The following is a 24,481-nucleotide window of genomic DNA, read 5'->3' as shown; positions in this document are numbered from 1 at the left end:
GGGACATCAAGAGTGATCTGTGGGAAGACAACGGGAGTGGGGAAGGTGGGTTGACACTCAATTCCACGGGTGGTTAATTCCTCTTCTCCTTTGCAGAAGAATATTCTTGCGAGCCAGACAAACTAGGCTAGTCCAGTCAGTCATCTCGGCGCTACACGTCACGCTGGTGGAAACAACAGCGGCCCAGTTCCGGTCCACGCCCCCGTGGGAACCAGGTGAGCGTAACAGAACGCGAAGCCTACCCACAAATACCCACCTGGGCGTCATGGAGACCTCGGAAACTGATCAGTTGGCCCAATTATTAGGGGAATTAAGGGCCGAAGTGCATTCCGCCCGCCAAGAAAGCAATGTCCTCAGGAGGGAACTGATAGTGTCAAAAGAACAAACTGATGAGTTGGCCAGACAACTATTACAGAGCCAGGCTGGACAAACACCTCTACCAGGACTTGGGGCAAGTCCAGCTCCTGTACCATCAAGTAACCCGGTGCAGATAAATTTACCTGGAGCCGTTCCTTTGGCTCCGCCTGAACGCTTTGCCGGAGACCCAAAAGGGTTTGCAACATTCATGAATCAATGCCGCTTGCACTTTATATGTAGACCTGGAGCTTTCCCAAACGATCAGGCCAAGGTAGCCTTTGTACTGTCATATCTCAGCGGCAGTGCGGCGGATTGGTCCATTCCACTAGTTAACCAGGATGACCCGATTCTTCGAGATTTCCAGGGTTTTCGAACAAGCATGGAAAGACTATTCGCCCGACACTCCCGAGGACAGGCTTTGGACAACAAACTTTTATCCCTACGTCAAGGTAACCAGGATCTTTTATCTTACATTGCAACTTTCAATAGATTAGTAGTGGAAACCGAATGGCCTGAAGCCAAGCGAATCACATTATTCCATCGAGGACTTCGGGGAGAACTCAAAGATGTTTTGGCCCAAATCGTGAACCCGCCTCAAGACTGTGCTGAATATATAGATCTAGTGGTCCAGCTCGATCACAGACTTCAAACCAGGAAGGCTGACCGAACCAAGTTTGAGAACAGGGTGTTGGTTTAAACCCACGTAAGCTCCAAGAGAGTAGATGTCTCAGAACCTATGCAAATCAGGGGGGTTAAAGGACCCTTAACCCAGAAGGAGATAGAAGACGGCAACTGCAATTATGTTTATATTGCGGAACTACTGGTCATTTTCTTCGGAACTAGCCTGTAAATCCACCCAGGAAAGTTATAGGAGCAGCAGACGAAAACCATGTGAAATCTGACTCGGGAAACGACCACGCCGGGCAAGCATAGAGGTCCGCTTGCCGAGCTTAAAGGAGGACACTCTGACCTCGCATTTCACCATACCCATGGTCCTTGTAGATCCAGAGCAGCCATCACGCATGCACGCGGTAAAGGCGTACGTAGACAGTGGAGCCATAGGAAATTACTTGGACTGGGAATTGGCTACCAGGATGAATCTATCTCTCACCCGCAAGACCACGGCCGATGTTGTCACCACTGTAGATGGAACGGAAATTGCCTCTGGACCCGTAACTCATTCCACTGCAGAGATGACATTGCTGAGTGAAGATGGGCATCGAGAGGCTATGATGTTTGACTTAATCAAGGCCCCACAGTTTCAGCTGGTACTGGGGATACCTTGGTTGGAAAAACATAATCCCTGTATTGATTGGCGAGAGAAGAGACTAACCTTCCCAGAATGTGCTCACACCTGCTACCCAAGGAAAACTGAAAACTCAGTCCTGGCCCCAGTAATTCCCATAGCCATACAATTACCTGTTGAATACCAAGACTTTCAGGATGTCTTCCAAAAGGAACAGGCAAACACCTTACCACCTCACAGATCGTATGATTGTCAAATAGATCTTGTACCTGGAGCACAACCACCTTGCAGCAGAATCTTTGCCCTTACGGAACCCGAAAATCTCCATTTGCGCCAGTACCTAGACCAGTACCTTGCTAATGGCTTCATTCGCCCGTCCAAGTCCCCTGCATCTTCAGCTTTGTTCTTCGTACCGAAAAAGGAAGGCGACCTTAAAACATGCATAGACTACCGCACACTGAATCAGATAACCATCAAGAATCGATACCCACTGTCTTTGATCCCAGAACTACTAGACCAGGTGAAGGATGCTTGTATATACACGAAACTAGACCTTCGGGGGGCATATCATCTGGTACGTGTCAAAGAGGGGGACGAATGGAAGACTGCTTTTCGCACCAAGTACGGACTATTTGAGTACCAGGTGATGCCCTTCGGACTATCCAATGCACCAGCAGCCTTCCAGTTATTCATGAACGATGTCCTCCGAGAGCTTATCGACGTTTGTGTGGTCGTTTGCATCGCCGACATCTTAGTATACTCTTTATCAGAATCTGAGCATGTAAAACACGTCCGAGCAGTCCTAGAGAAGTTACGCCAGCATAAATTATATGCTAAACTGGAAAAGTGCATCTTCCACACTACGGAAGTGGAATTCCTTGGATTTATTCTGACCCCGAGAGGAATTCGGATGGATACACGAAAAGTGGATGCCATTCTTAATTGGCCTTCGCCAAGTTCAATCAAAGGAGTTCAAAGCATGCTTGGCTTTGCCAATTTCTACCGCAGGTTTATCCCGGACTTCTCGCACATTGTACATCCCATTACAACGCTATTGCGAAAAAACAAACGCTTTGTGTGGACAGAGGAAGCAGAGAACGCCTTCCAAGAGTTAAAAGCTAAATTCACATCTGCTCCCATATTAAGACACCCGCGCCCCGAGCTTCCCTACATAGTGGAAACAGATGCATCCAGTTCAGCCATGGGAGCAGTCCTTTCCCAAAAGGATCCCGAAACTAACCAGCTTCACCCAGTGGCGTTTTGGTCAAGAAAATGTTCAGCCCATGAATTAAACTATGCCATAACCAACAAGGAGCTGCTGGCCATCAAGTCCGCCTTCAAGGCTGGGCGGCACTATCTACTGGGTGCCAGACATACCATCACGGTCATCACCGATCACCGCAACTTACAATACCTAAAGACAGCCAAAGCCCAATCTTCGCGCCAACTCCGTTGGGCATTGTTCTTCGCCGAGTTTGATTTTGTAATAACCTATCGACCAGGTTGTAAGAATGGTAAAGCAGACGCCTTGTCCCGGATTGGAATGGGAGAAGCAGAAATAACTTTAGAACCCGTACCCATAATTCCAGAACAGAGAATCCTTGGCCTGACATCCATACAGACACTGGAGGACATTCAAAACAAGATCCACCAACTCTTTGATTCCGTTGCCCTACAGGACTGGGCAAAGAAAGGTCCAGAGTACTCTGTCATCGATGATTTACCTTATTACCAAGGCCGGCTATTTTTACCGCAAAAAGAACTACAGGAACTTGTCATTTCCCATTACCATGACACCTTAATAGAAGGGCATCCAGGTATTGCAAAAACCGAAGCTAAAATTAGGAAGCAATTTTGGTGGCCCACCTGGCGAAAGGATGTCAAGTCATTTGTCATGTCTTGTGGCATTTGCGCACAAAATAAAGGGCAAAAGAAAAAACCTGCTGGTTTATTGCAACCATTAGACATACCACCTACTCCTTGGCATACCTTGTCATTAGACTTCATCACGGATTTACCGCGTACCAAGGTTACAATACCATTCTAGTTATTGTAGATATTTTTTCTAAAATGGCCCACTTCATTCCTTTAAAAGGGATACCTTCAGCTTCAATCCTGGCCAAGGAATTCCTTGAAAATGTTGTCCACCTGCATGGCTTTCCTTCAGTGTTAATTTCAGATCGGGGCAGTCAATTCATTTCACATTTTTGGAGGAAATGCTGCCAACTGGCACAAATTGATGTTAGGCTTTTGACCAATCACCACCCTCAGACCGATGGTCAAACGGAGAGGACCAACCAGACTTGAACAGTACTTCCGTTGTATGCTACATCAGTCTGAGGGGAATTGGAAAGACATTCTGTGGATCGCAGAGTATGCGTACAATAATTCCATACACTCAGGAACTGGACAAAGTCCTTTTTTTACCATTTATGGGCACCATCCTCGAACCTTGGATTTGGACTCACCCCAGCTTTTAGAGATGCCCGCAGTGGATCATCTGCACGCTGTTATTACACAAGCATCCATTTGCAAAAGGCTAAGGAAAAATACAAAAAGGATGCGGATCAGCACAGAAGTGAAGCTCCTCAATACCAAATAGGGGACCAAGTATGGTTATCCACTAAGCACTTCCCACTCAAGGGGACTCAGACCTTTAACCCCAGGTATTTGGGACCTTTTTCTGTCAAGGCAATTATTAACCCAGTGGCCGTCAAGTTGGACCTACCTGCTCATATGCGAATCCATCCCGTCTTCCACGTGTCTCTTTTGAAGCCAGTGCAACCAGGAACTAGGCTAACCACTCCACCTGAACCTATCCTCATAGACGGGGAGCCCGAGTTCGAAGTCAAGAATATTTTGGACTCAAAAAGAGTGAGATCAAACTCTTTTACCTTATTGACTGGAAAGGTTAAGGTCCGCAGGAAAGGTCTTGGGAACCTAGTGACCACGTGCGTGCATGCACCTCGTTTAGTGAAGAGGTTCCATCGGGAATTTCCAGACAAACCACGGCCAAGGGGGAGAACGACTTTAGGAGGGGCCTTGAGGGGGAGTGCTGTCATGATGCCTGCCCCCGGAAGACCAGACCAGGCCCAGCAGCCCCGGAAGCAGGCATCATGCCACTTGGAGCATGCCCAAAAGCCCCAGTTAGGGGCTGTTTGGGTGCAGTCCTGGCGCCTATGGCGCCAGGCTCATAAAGATAAAGTCAGTCCTGGCGCCATGGGCGCCAGGCTCATTATTGATAACTTACCTGAAGCAGACCATGCTGCATACTCACCTGAGGCAGACCATGCTGCATGAAGACTCAAGCCAAATGAGGCTTAGGAGGGACTATTTTACTGAAGGGACTATTTTGTTACTTGGGTGGGGCTGTGGAAGAATACTTACCTGGATCTTCTTCCAAGGCTATTTAAACCACGCCCGGTTTAAATAGCCCGGTTTAAATAGCCTTTAAATTTTAAAGCACGTGTGGCTTTAAAATAAAGCCACACGTGCTTCGCGTTATTCTGCTTGCTGCAGCGTAACGCTCACCGTGTTTTCAGCAGCTCCAGTCTTCAGCCACGCCCGCTTCAGTCCTGGGACTCCTGAAACAAGAAGAAAAGAAGGATAAAGGTTAGAACAGGAGTTTTAACTTTAATCCTTACCTGAATCCTGATCCATTTCGCCACGGAACTGAAAGACAGAAGTCTTTGAAGCATCGCTTCGCATTCCTACAGCGCCGCGCTGAACTCACCTGCTTGGCGGTACTTCAGCATTCTATCACGCTCTCTCCATCTCGCGGCCGCCCTCCAACACCTAAGGAGACAAAGACAGCAAGGTGAGCAAGGGGACTCTCTAAGGCTATACAAGCTACCCCCAAGGACTTACCCGATTTACCACGGGAGGTACTCACCTCATCTCGGGTCGGCGCAGTCAACTCTGCTTCATCGCCGTACCCCGGCCCCTAAGGGGAGAAAGCAAAGGCAATACCAGTTACCCCCCACAAAACTTACCTGATTTACCACGGGGGTCTCACCTCATCTCGGGTCGGCACAGTCAACTCTGCTTCATCGCCGTACCCCGGCCCCCAAGGGGAAAACCACAATAGATTTACCTGAATCTTACCAAGTGCCATTTGGAAATCTTCGAGTAGATTAATCGGCAACCTGCAAGGAATCAGACAGAGTGAAGATCAGACATTTGAACGCTTATGAACAATTGGACTTTAGAGTCAATACTGGAACTCACCAATTCCTCTACGCCAGTGAAGTAACTGGTCATCAACGCGTCCCTGCGGTCGACGCAGGATGGAGAGCTCATCCTTCCAAACCATCAGGTGAGACTAAGGAGGGGACATCAAGAGTGATCTGTGGGAAGACAACGGGAGTGGGGAAGGTGGGTTGACACTCAATTCCACGGGTGGTTAATTCCTCTTCTCCTTTGCAGAAGAATATTCTTGCGAGCCAGACAACTAGGCTGAGCGGGCCAGTCCAGTCAGTCATCTCAGCGCTACACGTCACGCTGGTGGAAACAGCGGCCCAGTTCCGGTCGACGCCCCCGTGGGAACCAGGTGAGCGTAACAGGTCTCTTCTCTCTCTTTCTGGGTCTCTTTTACCATATCCAGTTCATCTCAAGGTTCTCACCTCTATAACTTAAAAGGGAACTACCCTAGACGCTCGAGGAATTTCCTAACCGCAAAGGAGGGCCCCGGAAATCATGACATCCCAATTTCTACTATCGGCCTCTACCAGCTTGTGGAAGAAACTTTTTTTTAGGTTTTGGTTAAACCTTTCCACAAGGCCATCTGTAAGTGGTTGATACACGGAGGTACGTAGGGTTTTAATACGCAATATTTCTTTTACGTCCTACATACATTTTAGATATAAAAGCTGTACTGTGATCCATGAGAATTTCCATCGGGAATCGGACTTGTGAAAGGAAGGGAAGTAGATGTTTCAGGATTTGTTGGCTCGAAGAGGAAATACTTCAGGTTACCGCATAAACAACAATTGCGAGTATTAATTTATTTCCCCAACTTGGATGTTTCTATTGGATGCCCACTATGTCCATCGCTATGTGGGAAAAGGGTACTTCGATGATGGGAAAGGGTTGTAACAGGGTCTGGGGAGGCTGCAGTCTTTTGACAAATCTCACACACTTTTTTCACATCTGCGAACACTCCAGGCCAGTAGAAACGGGGTATTATCCGGCTTTGGGATTTCCCTATTCCCTGATGGGCGGCCATTAGATGAGAATGGTCCACTCCTCCGTTTTAACTATGTCCCTCATTTTTCTTTCAAACATCCTGTTTTTAGGGATCAAGTTTACTGCTTTTTGAAACCCTTGACAGGAGGGGCTCCTTTCAGCACTTCAGCACCCTCTTCCTCTATGTGCTTTCTTTTTTGCCTTACTTTTTAGTCAATACTGTGAGGTCCCGACAACGATGCTGACCAGCAACTACGCAACCTTTGGCGGTTGCTACATTCCATTCATATCAAACAATCCAGTGCATGCCTTGGTGCCTCCACTAGTGACAAGTTAGTCATGCAATATTTGAAATCAAAACCATAGCACCAGGTTCATACATGTGCTACCCCACTGTGCTAGTCTGAAATATCTGTGGCTCGCCCGACTACTGCTTGCTGTTCAACCCATGCCCCAGGAGGATTGGCCACTGTTCACCCAGAGCCCCGCATTCTTCACAAGGCTCCGGTGAACTTCCAGAAGGCTAGATGAGGAGTGGTATTCTACTCAGAAGCTTGTGGAGAGATTTCTGATGGAGAGGTAGGACCTCAAAAGGTAAGTACTAGGACAAGGAAGAGAGGGTGGAGGTAACGTTTTGTAATAGGCCCAAAGATAAATGGATACTATCTACTACTTATATACTTATATATCAAGCATATACTACTTATATAGTATATGCTTGATCGCAATATTACAAGTGTTCTGCTCTTTAGATTCCTTATTTTTGTTCATAATATTATCCAGGAGGGACTGTGATGGATGAGGGTTGCAGTGCTTATGAGGGACTTGTGATAATAAGGGTTGCAGGGGTAATGAGTGACTATGATGAGGAGGAGCGATACTGGATAATGAGGGACTGACAAGGAAGAAGGAATCAGGAGCAATGAGGGGCTGCAAAGAGGGTGGGGGATGCAGAGGTAATAAGCAACCGAGAAGAAGATGGGGGATGCAGAGGTAATGAGGGACTGTCTAAGGGTACTGTGACTAGCAGGAGAAAGGCCAGGGTAAGGGTAATGAGGGACTATGACTAGGAGGAGCAATAGCAGGTTAAGCGCAATAAGGAATGTGCGATGCAGTGGGACTGTGACAAGAATAAGGGATGTGCTGCTGATGAGGGACTGTGATGAGGATTAGAGTTGCAGGCGTAAGGAATAACAGGGTATTGAGGGAGTGACAAGGGTGACGGTTGCAGGGGCAATATGGGATTTGACAAGGATGAGGAACTCATGAGGATGCAGTGGGTAATGGGAATTTTTAGGGGTAAAGCGGGTCTGACAAACAGTGAACGAGTAGGTAATTGGGGAATATGTTGAGGATGCAGGCATGAGGGACAGTGATGAGGATGTGGGATGTTAGGCAAGGTTACTGAGGTTCTGTGACAATGAGGAGAGACTTGGGTAAGAGTAATTATCCTTTTTTGGTAACCTTTGTATGTTAGTGTATGACATTTTGGATGTCCAGCTTTTTCGTTCGCCCATTTATTTTAGTAATAATACACATTAGAAATGTTCATCTGTTTATGAATGCTTGTAATATTCCATGAGTGTTCTGCTTATTATATTCTTATGGTAGTTTGTAATATTACACTTTCCACATATTCCTTGAGAGTTGTTCTTTCAGGAGTGTCCTGCATATGCTTTAGGTTGTTTGTAATATTACACATTACCATTGTTGTATCTATTCAAATGCTTCCACTTGTAACATTTCTAATGATAAAATGAAAATGTGCACATATTTCTTTTGGGGGACAGAGGGTGGAAGAGGAATTATAAAGGGGTCCCAAGTCTTACATTTCCCCACTCATTTTCCATGGAATGGAACAAGGTTTGCCTTCATTAACAGCACAAAACACTGAACTGATTTGTACTAAACCTTCGCATGGTGTGGGTGTCGGATGCCAAATGCATGCTTTTGTAAATTTGGTGGGAATCCTTCCAGTATTTTGTTGGGAAACGTGTCCAGGGGTGGCCAAAACTAGAGAGGTTATATATGGATTCACCCAGAACAATCTGCAGACCCACTGCGGGGGCCTTGGGGAAACACAGGCATTCCCAGTGGCCATGGCCATTCTGAGAGGGTGAGGGGGTCCCAGGGCACAGGCAAAGGCATTGCCCTGGACACAGGGGTACAGACTATGGCACAAGGTCATGACTAGTGGCTACTTGGGGGGGGTGGGGGGGGGGTTCGGGAGGGCTTGGCCTGAGGGGCCACTGCGTGCCACTTCAGAGTCTGGGACCGGGCCAAGGTCCTGGCATGCACACTACGCCCACTGGGAATGGTCACAGGCCATGCCGAATGGCCATAGGGCCCATTGAGGTGATGGACTTCCTGGAATGTAGCGGAAAGCCGCACTCCTGTCAAAGTAGCAAGAGAACACAATGGGTATAAAACCGTAAATTGTTAAATTACCTTGCAAATTCAGTTAAAAGGATGTTACGCAGGCTCCCTGCAGTAATACAAGAAATTCAGTCAAAAGAACTTTCTTCAAGAGTCGGTATGGTTACAATGCAAAACAATACTCAAAAGGTTTACCAGGGATTATAAAAGAACCATACCTGCATCACTGCCATGTAAAAAATCTATAAGTCAGAAAGCAACATGCACTGCTCACAACACTGCTTATGCCAGCACAGACAACATGCACCTAAACCTTCTTCCAAAAGGACTTCAGTAACAAAACAGAGAAATAAGAAAAATACAACAAAAAAAAAAAAGAGTAGCTGTTGGTTAGTTTCCATATAATGGGAGGACAACACAAAACAAATACACCATGACAACTGTAAACGTTAACTTGAAGTCCAGGTTTCCATGGGGAATTATCATGCTGAAAGACATCATGAGCATTGCATGGCAGTGGCCAAGTTATAGGCTTTCTCGTCGCACAGTAATAACTCCCTTCAAACCATAACTGCCACATTTGTGGGTATTTTATGATGCAATCAGTTCCTTATTGAAAGCTTGAACCAACGTTTTTTTTCACCCATTTAGTTACATGTAGAAGTAGGAGGTTTCTCACTGTGGCAGTGACTCTCTGCGCAGGCAGTCAGCTAAGAATAGTACAAATACTCACTACTCCATGAAGGCTGCCACGTTTCAGGGTGATGCCCAGAGATGCTCAAACATATTTTTTTTCCAACTTCAAACCTGCCGTTGGCCTTAAAAAAAATAAAAAAACATTTTTTTAAAAAGGAGGGAAAAAAGAAATTAACAAAAACAATCATGGACTGTATGCAAGAACAAGCAGATAAACAAAATATTACCGTTAACAATATAATGCTAGGCGGTTTCATGGGATACTCTGGAGGCAGTACAATACGTCCATGGTAAACTCCTCCATCAAAATCGGATTCTGGAGGCCCCCTTACAGTGAAATGCCACTCGAAAAGATTATCCTAAAAATAAAAAAGTGACGATTCATTTCTATAATTAGGCAGGTTTTACAGGTTGATCACTGCCCAGTGGTGGACTCAAAGCCATTTGTGAGTAAATATTTCATTGTAGTAAATCGTAAAGTACTCTTAAAATAATCGAGAATTACGGCTGGTCAACTAAATACAAATGATTCGTACAGTTTACCAGTAGGTTGCAGTGTCCTCCTTCGTGAGACATCGCAAATCATTTTCCTGGCATAAGTAGTTCTTCTGGTTAAAAAAATATATGTTTTTTTCACACTGGGAACAGGTTTAGAATTCCCTTTGAGAGCTGTACACATGCATATGTTAAGAGTAGAGGGCAGAGAGTCAAGCTTTGGAAGAACTGCACTGCAACATAAAAGAACTGTGAAAATCAGGAAAGACGGCAAATGTAAAATATATGGATGTATGTATTTTACTTCCAGTGGTTGCTGGAAGCAGGCCAGTTTAAGTGTTAGAGGGCAGTATAGTTGTAATGTACGAAGCATAAGGAACAAGTTACTTACCTGTAACTATTGTTCTCCAGCATGGGTCTGGCATGGATTCACATGCTCATATTCCCAGTCGTCCGGCTGAGAATCCTTGGTAAAAGAAAAACAGTTTCAATTTCACTTATATTTCCCCTTTAAACCAATCACTGTGCTCTGGGTCATACTGCCCCCATCCAATGACAGTCCTCTCCCTAAGACCCTCCTCTGGCAGCCATCTTGACATTTGGTAAGCACGTATGACCAAGAAGAGCCACAGAGGGGACGGAGGGACGGTTCGCATGTGAATCCATTCCAGGCCCATGCTGTAGAACAATAGTTACAGGTAAGTAACTTGTTCCTTCTCCAGCATGGGGTCCGGCAAGGATTCACATGCTCACGAATAACGAATACCTAGCAGTACAACATTACACAGCTACGGGAGATGGCAATGCTCAACAGAAGCAATCAACTCTTACCTCTGGAACAGAACCCTCCTCAAGTGAACAGGTTGCGCAGCACTGCTTGGCCGACTCTAGGCTCCTCCCTGGAATCCCTGTCGACGGAGTACAATTTCGTGAAGATGTGCGTGGACCTCTACGTAGCCGCCCTGCAGATGTCCAGCAGGGGCACACCAGACAAGAACGCCATCGTTGCAGCGATCGCTCTGGTGGAGTGGGCTCTCGGACGGCCAGGTAGTGGTCAGTTCGCCAACCGATGACAATGCATGATTCAGCTGGAGAGCCACCTGGAGATGTAAGCCTTGGACAAAGCCTTTCGATGGTTGTCACAGGAGGATAGCTCGGGGGCAACGTGCTCGCCTTGGAAGCAAGACGACACACAGCACCACAGGTTCGATCCCCGGATCCACGCTTATAAACCTCTGGGTATTAAACACGTTATAAATAACCCATCATATCACAGGACCAAAGTTCACAAACAGTTGTGAAGTCTTCCAAAAACTCTGTGCATGTACCATAGAACTTCAGTGCAAGAACAATGTCAAGCGAGTGCAAGGCCCTTTCAGCCGGTGACAAAGGCTTCGGGAAAGCTTCAGGAGACAAATAGCTAACACCAAAGGCTTGTTGAGGTTGAATTCCGACAGAACCTTTGGCATAAAAGAGGGGTGCGTCCGCAGCACCACCCTCGAGTTGTGGAAAGACTGTTATTACTGTTTGCAGGACAGGGCCTGAATCTCACCTACCCTCCTGGCAGAGGTGATGGCCACAAGAAAAGCAGTTTTCCATGAGAGGAACTTAAGGGGCCAGATGCATAGGCTTGACGGGGGCTCCCATGAGCCTCGTCAGCACCATGTTGAGTTCCCACGCCAGGGCAGGAACCTTCACCGGCGGGAAAGATTGACGAAACAGTCCTTTGAGGGACTCCTTGACGAGTCAGTGAGACCAAAGTGAAGATCTTCCTGGAGACATGGTGTAGCGGTAGATAGCCGCCAGATGTACCTTTATAGAGGCGTGTGCCAGTCCGGCCTTGGCCAAGGATAGCAAGTATGGAAGAATCTGCAGGGCCGTGACCTTCAGAGGGTTAATCTTCTGAGACTGGCACCACGTAACGAAACACTTCCACTTGTGATCGGAGCACTTCAAAATCAAAAACACCCTGGCATTGGCGAGGACCTCCCTAGAGTGCACAGGCAACTCATATCCTCCGAACTCTAGGGCTGCAGGAGCCAAGCTCGAAGGTTCAGCGATCCTGGGTCGTGGCGAAGGATTGCGCCTCCTTCTCAGGTGAGAAGATACAAAACCACTGAGAGCTTGACCGGAGGTGACTGCGACAGGCTGATAAGATCCGGGTACCAAATCTGCCTCGGCCACACCAGGGTGATGAGCATCATTCTGCATTTACACTGCCTGAGGGTGTTGATGACTCATAGCAAGAGAGGCAACGGAGGAAACGCGTACAGAAACAGGCCTTCTCACGAGAAGGAGAACGCATCCCAAGGCTCCTCGGATGGTGGAATCTGCTGGCAAACTTCTGGCATTTGGAGTTCGCCGCCGTCGCAAACAGATCGATCTGGGGCCTGCCCCATGTGACGAAGATGCGGTCCACCTGGTCCTGCCGAAGCTCCCACGCATGGCAGAAACACAATTCCCTGCTGAGGGAGTCTGCAATGGTGTTCTTGACTCCCGCTAGGTGGAGAGGAACATCTCTTGTCCAACGGCCCAGCGCCACAAGCCCTGTGCTTCCTTGGAGAACGCTGGGGACCGAGTGCCCCCCTGTTTCCTGATGTAGAACATTGTGGTGGTATTGTCTGAAGATCATCACCACCTTGCCCTTCAGAGAAGGAAGGAATGACGTGAGGGCCCAGAACACTTCCCCGTAGCTCCAGGATGTTGATATGGAGAGATTTCTCCTCCCAGCAGCCACGGGCCTCTGGCGTGCAGACGCCTGGTGTGGGTAGCCCATGCTTCCTGGGAAGCATCCGTGATGACGGTCTCCTGGTATGGCGGGCTTTGAAACACTGTGACCCGGATGATGTTGGAGCGAATGGCCCACCACCTTACCGCCCGACGGAACTCCTTGTTGAGCAGGATCTTGTCCATGAAGCTTGCAGAGCCGGATAAGGTAGATGCAAGACGATATCATGCCGAGCAATGACTTGATGGTTCGTACCGTGGCGGTCTTCATCAGCAACAGCCGTCGCCTCTTCCATTGAATGGCCGCTACCCTCTCCTCCTAGGATGATGCCAGTCAGGATGCCATATTGAGTCTGGCTCCTAGAAACAGCACGTTCTGCAATGGTGTCAAGCAGGACTTTGGATAGTTGATGGAGATTCCCAGATCCGTCAGCAGCTGGACGGTTGTCTCCGTGTGTCCGACGGCCAAATCTTGTGAGTGGGCCCGGATGAGCCAGTCATCGAGGTACGGGTACACGTGAATACCCCGTATATGCGGATTCACACCACCGGTGCCAAACACTTCGTGAACACTCTGGGGGCGACTTCCAGCCGAAAGGTAGGGCCTAGAACTGGAGGTGCTGTCCCTGCACTACGAAGCGTAGAAACTTTTGTGTTTCATGTGAATGGGGACGTGGAGGTAGGCATCCTCCCGGTCCAGCAACGTCAAGAATTTTCCTTTTTCCAGTTGGCCGAGCATGTGTTGCAACGTGACTATCCTGAAGTTTTGGGACTTGAGGTATTTGTTCAGACGTTGCAGGTCTAGAATGGGCCTCCAGCCCCCAGTCTTCTTTCTAGCCAAAAATTATCTGTAATAGACTCGGGAACCCCAGAGTCGCTGGGGAACTAACTGTATCGCCCCTTTTTGCAGCATGGCCCGTACCTCCTCCAAGAGCAGAGGGATGTGCTGTTCCTGACGGGCCATCAGAGGGACCGGCGGACACCTTTGCTGAAACTCCAGGGTATGTCCATGGGCGAGAGCGTCCAGTACCCATCTGTCAGTGGTGATCTTTTTCCACTCACTGATGAACCTTGTCAACCGGCCTCCCACCGGGGAACACGGGTGGGGGCCCGAAATCCTGGCCGGTTCAGGCTTGCTTCGGCACCAGCATCCTGCGCGGCCCTCTGCCACCGTAGGGCTGGAAACAGCCTCTGTAGGCTTCCTGGGTCGTGGATCTGGAAGGCTGACGGTACGATGAGGAGAAACCTTTCGTCTTTCCTCTGCAGGAGTGAAAAGAAAAGCGGTGCTGCTGGAATGGGCCGTCTCCGTATCTGCAGGGAATGGGCTGCCTCCATATCTGCCTTGATGGCCTGCAGGGACTCGCCAATTGCCTTCCCAAAAAGGCTATCTATGTTGAAAGGCATGTCCAGTAAATTCGCCTGGACCTCCTGGCAGAAATTTGCAGCCTTCAACCGGCCCCATCTGCCGGAAACCAGTGTCGGTAATGTCCAGCTGTACTGTGATGGCATGGTCCGACGCCACCTCCCCTTCCTGGAAGACAGCGATTACCTCCATCGGCTTGTCATTGGGGAGGAACTCCAAAATCGGACCCAGCTTGTACCACAGCTCCTGTCGTGCCTGCCAGGAACCACCAGTGCGTTGGACGCCTTGATTGAGGAAGCCACGTTGTAAATCACCTTCCTTCCTATGGCATCCAACTTTTTCCCCTCGCTGTCCGGAGGGGCTGAAGAGACGAGGATGGGTTAATGACCATTTCCTTGCGGCCGCTGAAACCACCAAATCCGGCGATGGTTGCATCCTCAGGGACTTGGTTGCGGATTCCAGCACTTCTTCTCCAGCCTATCCAGTTTGGCCAGAGCCGTGCAACGGTCATTTAAGAGGGCCAGGCCCTCCTCCCACATCTCGTCCAGAAGGGGCACTCCCATGATGGTCTTCCTCGTGGCCTCGCACCTCAGTACAAGAAGACTTCCTTCCTGGTTTCTTCGGGGCACACGCTGAAATAGCTCAGAGGCTCTGGCAATGATGGAATGGAACACCACCACCTCCTCCGGTGGGGACGCCCTAGGATGCAGAGACCCACCGCCCGCTGCAGCAATATCGTTGTCATCTGTCCTGGCCGTATATGTCCCTGTACACGTGTCCGGGTCTGCTGGGGAAGAGGGGGCACGATGTGGAGGCTGAAATGGTGGTCTTCTCCCTTCTTCCTTCTTCCTCCACATCCTTGTGGACCATGTGCAAGACTCCAGGTCTTCGTCGTCTGTGGACGAAACTTCCATGGCCTGGGACAAGGCCTGGGGCTGATCCGGGTCCTCCTCTCGCCCCCCCCGGGTTTTGAGACAGCACCCCCTTCTTTGGCGTGCCAAAGAAACTGTGGCAGTTTCACCTCTCAGGGCAGGGATACCTTCTGTGCTGCGGAGGCTATCTTCACGGGGTCAGCACCCCCCTTAGCCTTCGTTAAAGCAGCCGCCACCAGCTATATCGTCAACAAAGTCTTATCCTGTGCCGATTGGGCCTTCTCCTTCTCCTCCGTCTGCGACTTCTCGGGCTTCTCCCGCAATTTAGCCGGGTTGGGCAATTTCCTTTTCAAGGAGCTTGATTGCCGGCGGAGGGTGATGTCGATTGCACCCTGTCCACTGTGGGACCCGCTTCTGCAACGGCCCCGGACTTGCGGTTCTTAGCCTTGTCTTGGGCCCCCACGGATGAGGCATCCTCAAAGGACTTAGAAGACTGCTCCGATCGGCCACCGGGGGGCGCACGGATGGAGTATGCCTCTGTGTGAGCTCCGAACCAAGTGGTCCCAAAATTGGCCTGTGCCCCCACTGGAAGACCCCCCCCCCCACCCTGGTAAAAGTGGAGTGCAGCTGACTCTGAACCTTTCACCCACAAATGGGCGAGAAAATTGTGAAAATCGGATAAGGAATCTTGTAGAATCAAGGAACTGAACCCCGGCGCTCGGATAAGACGGCCTGGAGAGCTACAAGTTAAAGTAAGAGCGGCCCATGAACAGTTGTATGAGGAGCAACCATGCAAGCCGATGCAGGGAGATTGAGGACCCGCTTCTGGTTCCCCTCGGATGCGGATAGCAGAGGTGAGCACCCCCAATGTCCACCCCAAACGGTTTGCCTGGTGGACTCAGAAGGCATCATTACACAACACGACACATCCGGAGGCTGGGCCCCAAAGACACCTGCACCAGATACAGCATCAACCCAGAACACCCACTAATTCTCTGCCGGGGACTGGGCCTCTGGTGGTGTGGGTCCAGGTGATCCACGCGGACTGCAGTGTGCGTCTGGAGACCCACCTGCGGATCCTGATCCATCCACTACGGCCATGTCACCCTGACTCAGGGATACCAGCCGCACCAACCCTGATTCAAGTGCCCTGAATGAACCGAAGGCAGCCCCTGACCCAGGAGACCCTGAGACCCTCGATCCCCCACTGGAGTGGGACGCTGCACTGCGCCCTTGAGAGGCACGAGCCGTCTCGGTCTTTACAGATACCGGCCCCACTGTGAAGCGCGGACCGTCAGACGTTCCACCCTCGCCGGCAGATGGTTCCATGAACTCCTTAATGCCGGTGCTTAGTAACTGGAGGAGAAGCACATTCTGAAGTGTCTGAGGTGAGACCAAACACCCCCCACACCAAACAAACCCGAAACAACAACAGAGCCCAACCGGTCTCACGTGCCCATTAGTGGAGCCGGGGACACTGACAACATCAGGGTGAGCACTGACTTGCTAGGATCTCCTGAACAAACTAGGCCCGCACGCCAACATTCTGCATGTAAATAGCGAGAGTGAATCGACAGGCCCTGCTCACCCGGACATTCACTGCCTCATATCAGCATATGAGAAATACAGTTGATCTAAATATCGTCGCCACAGTGAGAACCTGATGATTTATTCTCCCCTCTCCACACCTAAAGGGAATCCAAGGCCATCTGTCCACTTCTGCCCGTCACCCGATACATCACGAGGCTGGAACCCCGTACCTAAGCCTACACGGAACACCGAGACCCGGGCTTCATCTCAATAAGACCATTGTGGGATCCCAGCTTCATAGAGGGTGACCAGTAAGTCCCGGCCCATCACCCTCTCAGATGGGCCTCCCTCTACACATGAAAGGACCGGCTGTTTTCTAGACAACAGAATCTCTCTCAGGGAGCCCTGCGCTGGCAGCTGCCTCAGCGAACAGTAGATATGGAGGGGCGAAGGGTTGGGCCCCCAGTTAATGGTCCTTCGTGGTCCCACGTTCCGCGGACAGTTGCTCTATCCAGTACCACCACAGGGTGACACGCATCGGCAGTGAGGTCCAAGTTCTGCAGCCTGCAGAGCTGACGAGAACCCTGTGAGGCATCGGGTCTATCATCCTAATCAACTCTCACCTGCACTTGGGCGACTGGTGCGTTTTAAGTTGTTAACCTGCGCTCCTGGCTTGGCTGCAGCCCCAGACGGAGTGAATTCTCCAAGCCAAAACATCTCCCAGACCCCAGCCGGGAAGGGTCTGACAACCACGAATTTGAGCCGAAGACTGGGCACATGACTCAGCACCTACGAACAGGAACCTGCCACAAACTGTTACCTCCTGACCCTCACCCACAGAGCGTGCACCCCCAGCGGAGCACATCCCTGTGAGCTAACAAGATCGTAACCTGGACACATGAGCTCTATGGAAATGGGACCCACACTGGTCCGTGGTGTGCACCCTCCATCGGGGCACGAAAGGCCTCATAGATAAAGAGACGAGGCCCCAGCCCCGATACGAGGAAGAATGGCTATACCCCCTGCAACACATTAGTGAGCCCAAACCCCAGCCGGAGGGCCTGTCACCAAGCCCACGGACATAAAGCTGAAACTAGCGAAATTTGTTTACTCCCATCTCCCTCGGCACTAGGAGCCCCCCAAGATACAACCATGGCAACCTCAGGAGCCGATGCGGCAGCCACCAAAGGAGATGTTGCGGCCTTATTGAATGAAATCAAGAACATGGGGGCCAAAATAGGAGGGAAAAATCGACAAGATCACACAACGGAAGGACAAGATGGAAGAGAGACTCGAAGGAGTCGAGAATAAATCAAACTTCGTTAAATACCCTTGAGATGCAAATGGACCACAGGATTACCGAAATAGAGCAAAGAGAGGAAGAGCAAAGAGAGGAAGAATTCCGTATTAAGATGGACGATTTAGAAAATCGTGAGACGAAACAAATTATGCTTTTTTGGCATCCCGGAAAAAGAAGACGAGTCTGAAGGGGACCTAAAAAAAAAACGCTCCACGACATAATGAAGCTCCTAGTCGAGGACGAAGTGATTGATGAACCGAAAACGGAAGGAATACACAGAGCGGGAAGACCAGCAGGCGGACCTAGGATCCTTTCTGGCTCGCTTCGATAACTACCAGGACAGGGCCAGAATCTTGGAGAAGGCCAAACGCAGTGGGCAGGTCGCCCTCAGCGAGGCACGAGTGACGATCTGTCAAGATTTGTCTTCCCCGACTCTGCCCCTGAGGCGGCTCTTCACCCCCCCCCCACAAAATGGTTGAAAGAGCGCGGAATAGGCTACAGATGGGGCTACCCATTCTCCCTCACGTTTGAGCTTGAAGGCAAAAAAGACCAGCTGAAGTCCGAAAAAGACATCAAGAATTGCATATCTGAATTATTGGACAGCCGTGAAGAATGGAGAGACCATGGAGAGAGGAGGAAAGGGGATAGACAGTGGTGCATCCAAGGCCCAAGGAGGAAGCGTATACCTGGCTCAAGGAAATATCAAAGAGGGAATGCCTCGCCTGAGGCAGAGGATTGACCATGCCTGATAATGCAATACGTCTCCTAAAAGCCACACATCACTCAACTATAAAGGGGCCCAAGGGCACACAGATATACATTGCCATGGTGTGAACGGTTCCTGTTACCTGGAACATGATCGTCCTGGGGCCACTCGCCCAAGAGTTCGAGACTGCACATACCCTGGATACCCGGGGGAGAATAGTTTGCTGGAGGCTGTTGGCCGGGACCTTCCCTGCCCTGATGCCTTCAGGCTCGGACACATGTACGATTGTACCAATTCTGACACCCCTCGCTTGGAAGATGGGTGGATTGTTGTGGCTGGATTCATACAGGAAATATAAGTTCTTTCTTTGAGGTCAATGTTTTGATTTTGGGAGGGGTTGGAGAGTAGAAAGAGGAGGCTCAATGTTATTGTGATCGTTTCATGCAGGGGACCGCACCGGTATCCACTAATGGTGCGGCACAGACTCAGTGAATCCAACTGGGTCTAATTGGACGGCGACAAGGGGAGAAGGGGTAGTGGGGAGGAAATAGGGTGATAACAGGATCCTCGTTACACGATAGACTTGCGAGTATGCCGGTGTTCCACTGTGCGTCTGGTTGCCGACCCCCCTGGAGGAGTCACTTGATACACACTAAAACAAATGGTGGATAATTCGGACTCGCAGAGGGGAGGTCTCCTCAGGGTACGGACACTAAATGCCAAAGGTCTGAACTCACCGACCAAAAGGTCCTTGGTATGTAGGGAATTTCCCAGAGCGGGACTCGATGTCCTGTTCCTACAAGAAACCAAGTATGCCTGTGAGGAGGAGCGAAAAATACTAAGAATGCAAATGGGGACAGAGTGCTGGGGCTCTGGGCCTCAGAGGAGGAGGGGTTGGGGGGCCGGGGGGGGAGTAGGAATACTTATTAGAAAGGGATTAGACTTCAAGGTCACCAAGATATGTGCTGATGTAGAAGGACGAGCGCTGCTAGTGGCAGGTTTCATAAAAAGGGTGTCCATCAAGTTTGCTACGGTGTACTCCCCAACTCGGGGCAGTCCAGATTCCTCACCAAGACGATTCCCAAAAGGATGTTAGAAGCAATGGGACATGTCCTCCTTGGAGGAGACTTCAATTTATGGGCGGACCCAAGACTGGACAGCAGGCAACCCCAATGCACGGGACCCAGTTGATGGAGGTCGCGGAGGGGTTCATGGACATGATGAACTCTACAGGTTGCAAGATGCATGGTGGGGGCTCCACCCTGAGGAAAAGGGGTACACCTTCTATTCTGCCCCCCATAACACGTTCACTAGAATTGATTACATATTCCTATGTGTGGAACTACGGGACGCAGCGATGAGATCAGAGATCACCGGTCACCGGTCACCTGGTCTAACCACAACCTGGTCACGGTTGGCATGCATTGGGATAGTCTAGCAAAAGAGGGCGATCGAGGTGGAACGAATCCCTCTGGAAAAGACCCCGTCTTTAAGACGGAGATGGAAAGTGAGATCAAAGAATACTTTAAGACAAATAATACAGGAGAAGTCTCCAAAATGACGGTGTGGGGGGCGGGGGAGTCAACATGGCGGGGTATTCTAATCAGAGAGGGTGCTCACAAGAAGAGGGAGAGAACCCTGGTTGAAGGCAAACTTAGGTAAGAGATAAGCCAACTAGATGAGGAGGCAAGGGGAAGTGGGGATGGAAGGGCAGATAAGATCTTAGAGGGAAAACGGAAAAGGGAAGAGCTCCAACTCCTCGAAGGAGGGGCAAATAGTCCGTAAACTGCAACTTCTGAGGCAGAAGTTTTACGAAAAAGCAGACGAGGCAGATGCGTTGTTGGCAGTCAAATTAAGGGAACAACAAGCAGAACGAAGGGTCGAGGCAATAGAGGAAGGCGGAGTCCTCACAGTGCAATAAATGGAGCTACCCAGAAGCCTTCGCAACCTTTTATGTGACATTCTATAAATCAGATGTGGTCCCTAGACAATCGGGAACCGATGGTTATCTAGCCTCGGTTAAGATGCCGAAACTTTCATACGATGAATCTCTCAATTTAGAGGCCCCTATAACAGCAGATGAAATCAAGGGTGCAGTTAACAGGTTATCACTAGGGAGAGCCCTGGTGAGGATGGATGCACTGCTGGGTTTTACAAGCCCTTTCTCTACCCACTCCTCCCCTTCATGGTGGAACTCTAACGAGATTCTCGATACCGTTATGGCCCCCCCGACTCCTTTGTTCGAGCCCTCATCTCAGTGATTCCCAAAGAAGGCCGGGCCCCAAGCAGTGTGGTTTTTACTGTCCCATATCCTTGTTAAACATATATGCTAAGATTTATACTAGAGTCCTTGCCGCAAGGTTGGAAAGGCTCATGCCTCGTCTGATAAATGCTGACCAAGTCAGATTCATACTGGGCAGACAGGGAGCGGACACCATGCGAAAGACCCTACACCTGATTAATGAGATGCGACAAATGACCAACGACCCTGCCCTCCTTTCGGTGGACGCAGAGAAGGCCTTTGACAGGGTTGAATGGGGATTTCTGATGGCAGTCCTGAGAAAGGTGGGAATCGGTCCAAAATTTAGGAAAGGGATCCAAGCGGTGTATACGTCCCCCAAAGCCTCTGTGTTTGTAAAAGGCGACTACTCCCGCTGGTTTCAATAGGGCAGGGGAACACGACAGGGATGGCCCCTTTCAGTGATACTCTTTGTGCTTTCCTTGGAGCCCCTAGCCCAGAAATTGAGGAACGACCACCAGGTGGAGGGACTCCAGATGGGTGGGAAAGAATATAAGGTGGCTCTATATCATGGGTGCACAACATACGGCCCGCGGGCCAGTTGCGGCCCGCCATGCTCTTTTGTCCGGTCCGCGAGGCACAAAGACTTTCCTAATGGAGGGCGGGCCGCGGCCGCCCTCCATTAGGAAAGTCTTTGTTGTCTTCCGGGCCAGACAAAACACTGGCCCTCATTGGCTCAGCACACACGCACCACGTCGCTCCTACGAGCCACGTAATGCGTGTGTGCTGCACCAATGGAGGGCCAGCACTACGGCTGGCGTGGTCCATAAGGCTTGATGCCGGAAGGCATTTCAGACTTCAACCACGCCAGCCGTAGTACGATTCCACCGTTCTAGCTTACCTGCCTTCCAGCACGTCTCCGGTAAGTGCTCTGTTTGTGTTTGTGTGTCGGGTTTGTTTTGCTTTATGTGTGTGTGTATGTTGAGATGCGGGGGTCGGGGGGGGTGTCGGATGTGTATGAATGTTTGTATTTGAATGTATTTTGTGTGTATGTTGAGATGCAGGGGTGGGGGGGTGTGTTGGATGTGTATGAATGTTTGTATTTGAATGTATTTTGTGTGTATGTTGAGATGCGGGGGTGGGGGGGTGTGTCGGATGTGTATGAATTTTTGTATTTGAATGTTTTTTGTGTGTATGTTGAGATGCGGGGGGGTTGTCGGATGTGTATGAATGTTTTTTGTGTGTTGAGTTGGGGGGGTGGGGGGTTCGGGTCTTTATGGGTGCATGTTTGTGTGTGCTGAGTTGGGGGTTCGGGTCTGTAATGGGTGCATGCTTGAGAGTGTGTGTGCTGAGTTGGGGGGTGGGGGTTTGGAGTTGGGGGTGGGGGGTTCGGGTCTGTATGGGTGCATGTTTGTGTGTGCTGAGTTGGGGGTTCGGGTCTGTAATGGGTGCATGCTTGAGAGTGTGTGTGCTGAGTTGGGGGGTGGGGGTTTGGAGTTGGGGTGGGGGGTTCGGGTCTGTATGGGTGCATGCTTGAGAGTGTGCTGAGTTGGGGGGTGGGGGGGTTCGGGTTTTTATGGGTGCATGTTTGTGTGTGTGCTGAGTTGGGGGTGGGGGTTCGGGTCTGTATGGGTGCTTGCTTGAGAGTGTGCTGATTTGGGGGAGGTGGGGGGTTCGGGTCTGTATGGGTGCATGTTTGTGTGTGTGCTGAGTTGGGGGGTGGGGGGGTTCGGGTCTGTATGGATGCATGCTTCAGTGTGTGTGCTGAGTTGGGGGGTTCGGGTCTTTATGGGTGCATGTTTGTGTGTGTGCTGAGTTGGGGGGTGGGGGGTTCGGGTCTGTATGGGTGCATGCTTGAGAGTGTGTGTGCTGAGTTGGGGGGTGGGGAGTTTGGAGTTGGGGGGTGGGGTGTTCGGGTCTGTATGGGTGCATGTTTGTGTGTGCTGAGTTGGGGGGTGGGGGGGGTTCGGGTCTTTATGGGTGCATGTTTTTGTGTGTGCTAAGTTGGGGGGTGGGGGTTCGGGTCTGTATTGGTGCTGGTTTGTGTGTGCTGATTTGGGGGGTGAGGGTTTGGTTGGGGGTGGGGGGGCCATGAGGTGGGGGTTCGCTTGGGGGTGAGGGGGCCGTGGGGCATAGTGTTTGGTTGGGGGTGAGGGGGCCATGGGGCATAGTGTTTGGTTTGGGGGTGAGGGGGCCATGGGGCATAGTGTTTGGTTGGGGGTGAGGGGGACATGGGGCATAGTGTTTGGTTGGGGGTGAGTGACATGGGGCATAGTGTTTGGTTGGGGGTGAGGGGGCCATGGGGCATAGTGTTGCACTCCAAGAGTGAACCCAATAATAAAGCTAAAACAGGCACAGTTAGGAGATGTTCATCTTTGGCTTTTTGAGGAAACCTGACTCAACGAAGGCCATACTCCTCTTGGGCAACCCAAAGAGCAAACTGTAGCAGTCCAAAATAACTGCATGTCTAATCTAGGGTCAATGAAATATATATAAGTTAATTAAACAGGCGAGATACAATAACTAAATAGAAATAAATTATAACAATGGAAAATGTGTAGTACAACATTTTTTGAAATGCAAATAAAAATCGTTACCCTTCAAAAACATTCTTTTTCCATGTGTTTAGTACAACTTGGGGGTTTAAAAAGCCTTCTGCCACGCCCCGCCTACCGCCCCGCCCACATTTACTTTTCGGCCCACTTTAGCCCTCATGTAAGGTACTTTCGGCCCTCTGTCAAAATCAGTTGTGCACCCCTGCTCTATATGCTGACGACCTACTCTTGCAGATTATGAATTACACATCATCCATACCCGTAGCAGTCCATCTAATTGAATACGGTGAGCTCTCAGGTTTCAAAATAAATAGAGCCAAGTCCATTCTATTCCCCCTGCATGAACTCACAAGAGGACATAGAAAGGTTCTCCCCGTTGGGTCTTACGATCAAGAAAGGCACGTTGAAATACCTTGTAATAAACGTCACGAGGGACCTTAACAAATTGTATGAGGCCAACTTCCCCCCGCCCCCCCCCCCTCCCCCTTCTATCGAGATTCTACGCTGATTTGGCAGGATGGGATAAACTTACAATATCATGGCTGGGGAGGCTCAATGCAGTTAAGATGGTATGTCTCCTTCGCTTCCTTTACCCGTTTCAGATGCTCCCTATCCGAATGGCGAAGCACTTCTTTGATGAGGTTAAAAGGGCGATGTTGAGGTTCCTGTGGCAGGGGAAGAAGGCAAGGATAGCCTATGAGACCCTAACACTACCCAAAGATAAAGTTGGGGTGGGTCTGCCAGACCTGAGGAAGTACTACGAGGCAGCCCAGTTAAGAATTCTGATCCCTCATTTGAGAAACCACAAAAAAACCTATTGGTTGAACTAGACTAC

The 24,481-nt window shown here is 50.0% G+C and overlaps 1 protein-coding gene across 2 annotated transcripts in view; it reads right to left on the bottom strand.

Annotated features, from left to right (window-relative positions):
• LOC138453537 (ubiquitin-conjugating enzyme E2 J1-like) overlaps positions 1–24,481 on the bottom strand; it is a 277,659-nt gene that overhangs the window by 192,117 nt on the left and 61,061 nt on the right. The window contains exons 3-4 of one of the 2 annotated variants that reach the window (XM_069606503.1): positions 10,087–10,218; positions 9,897–9,981 (exon numbers count right to left, since the gene is read on the bottom strand). In XM_069606503.1, coding sequence (XP_069462604.1) covers positions 9,897–9,981; positions 10,087–10,218 — 217 coding nt within the window. The remainder of the gene's footprint in view (positions 1–9,896; positions 9,982–10,086; positions 10,219–24,481) is intronic. The other variant, XM_069606504.1, reaches the window with a different exon arrangement.

This window comes from Ambystoma mexicanum, chromosome 4p (genome assembly GCF_040938575.1).
Source record: "Ambystoma mexicanum isolate Mex_15411 chromosome 4p, UKY_AmexF1_1, whole genome shotgun sequence".
NCBI classification, from domain to species: Eukaryota; Metazoa; Chordata; class Amphibia; order Caudata; family Ambystomatidae; genus Ambystoma; species Ambystoma mexicanum.
The sequence above is the reverse complement of the archived record's forward strand: the minus strand, read 5'-3'. Positions and strand labels throughout refer to the sequence as shown.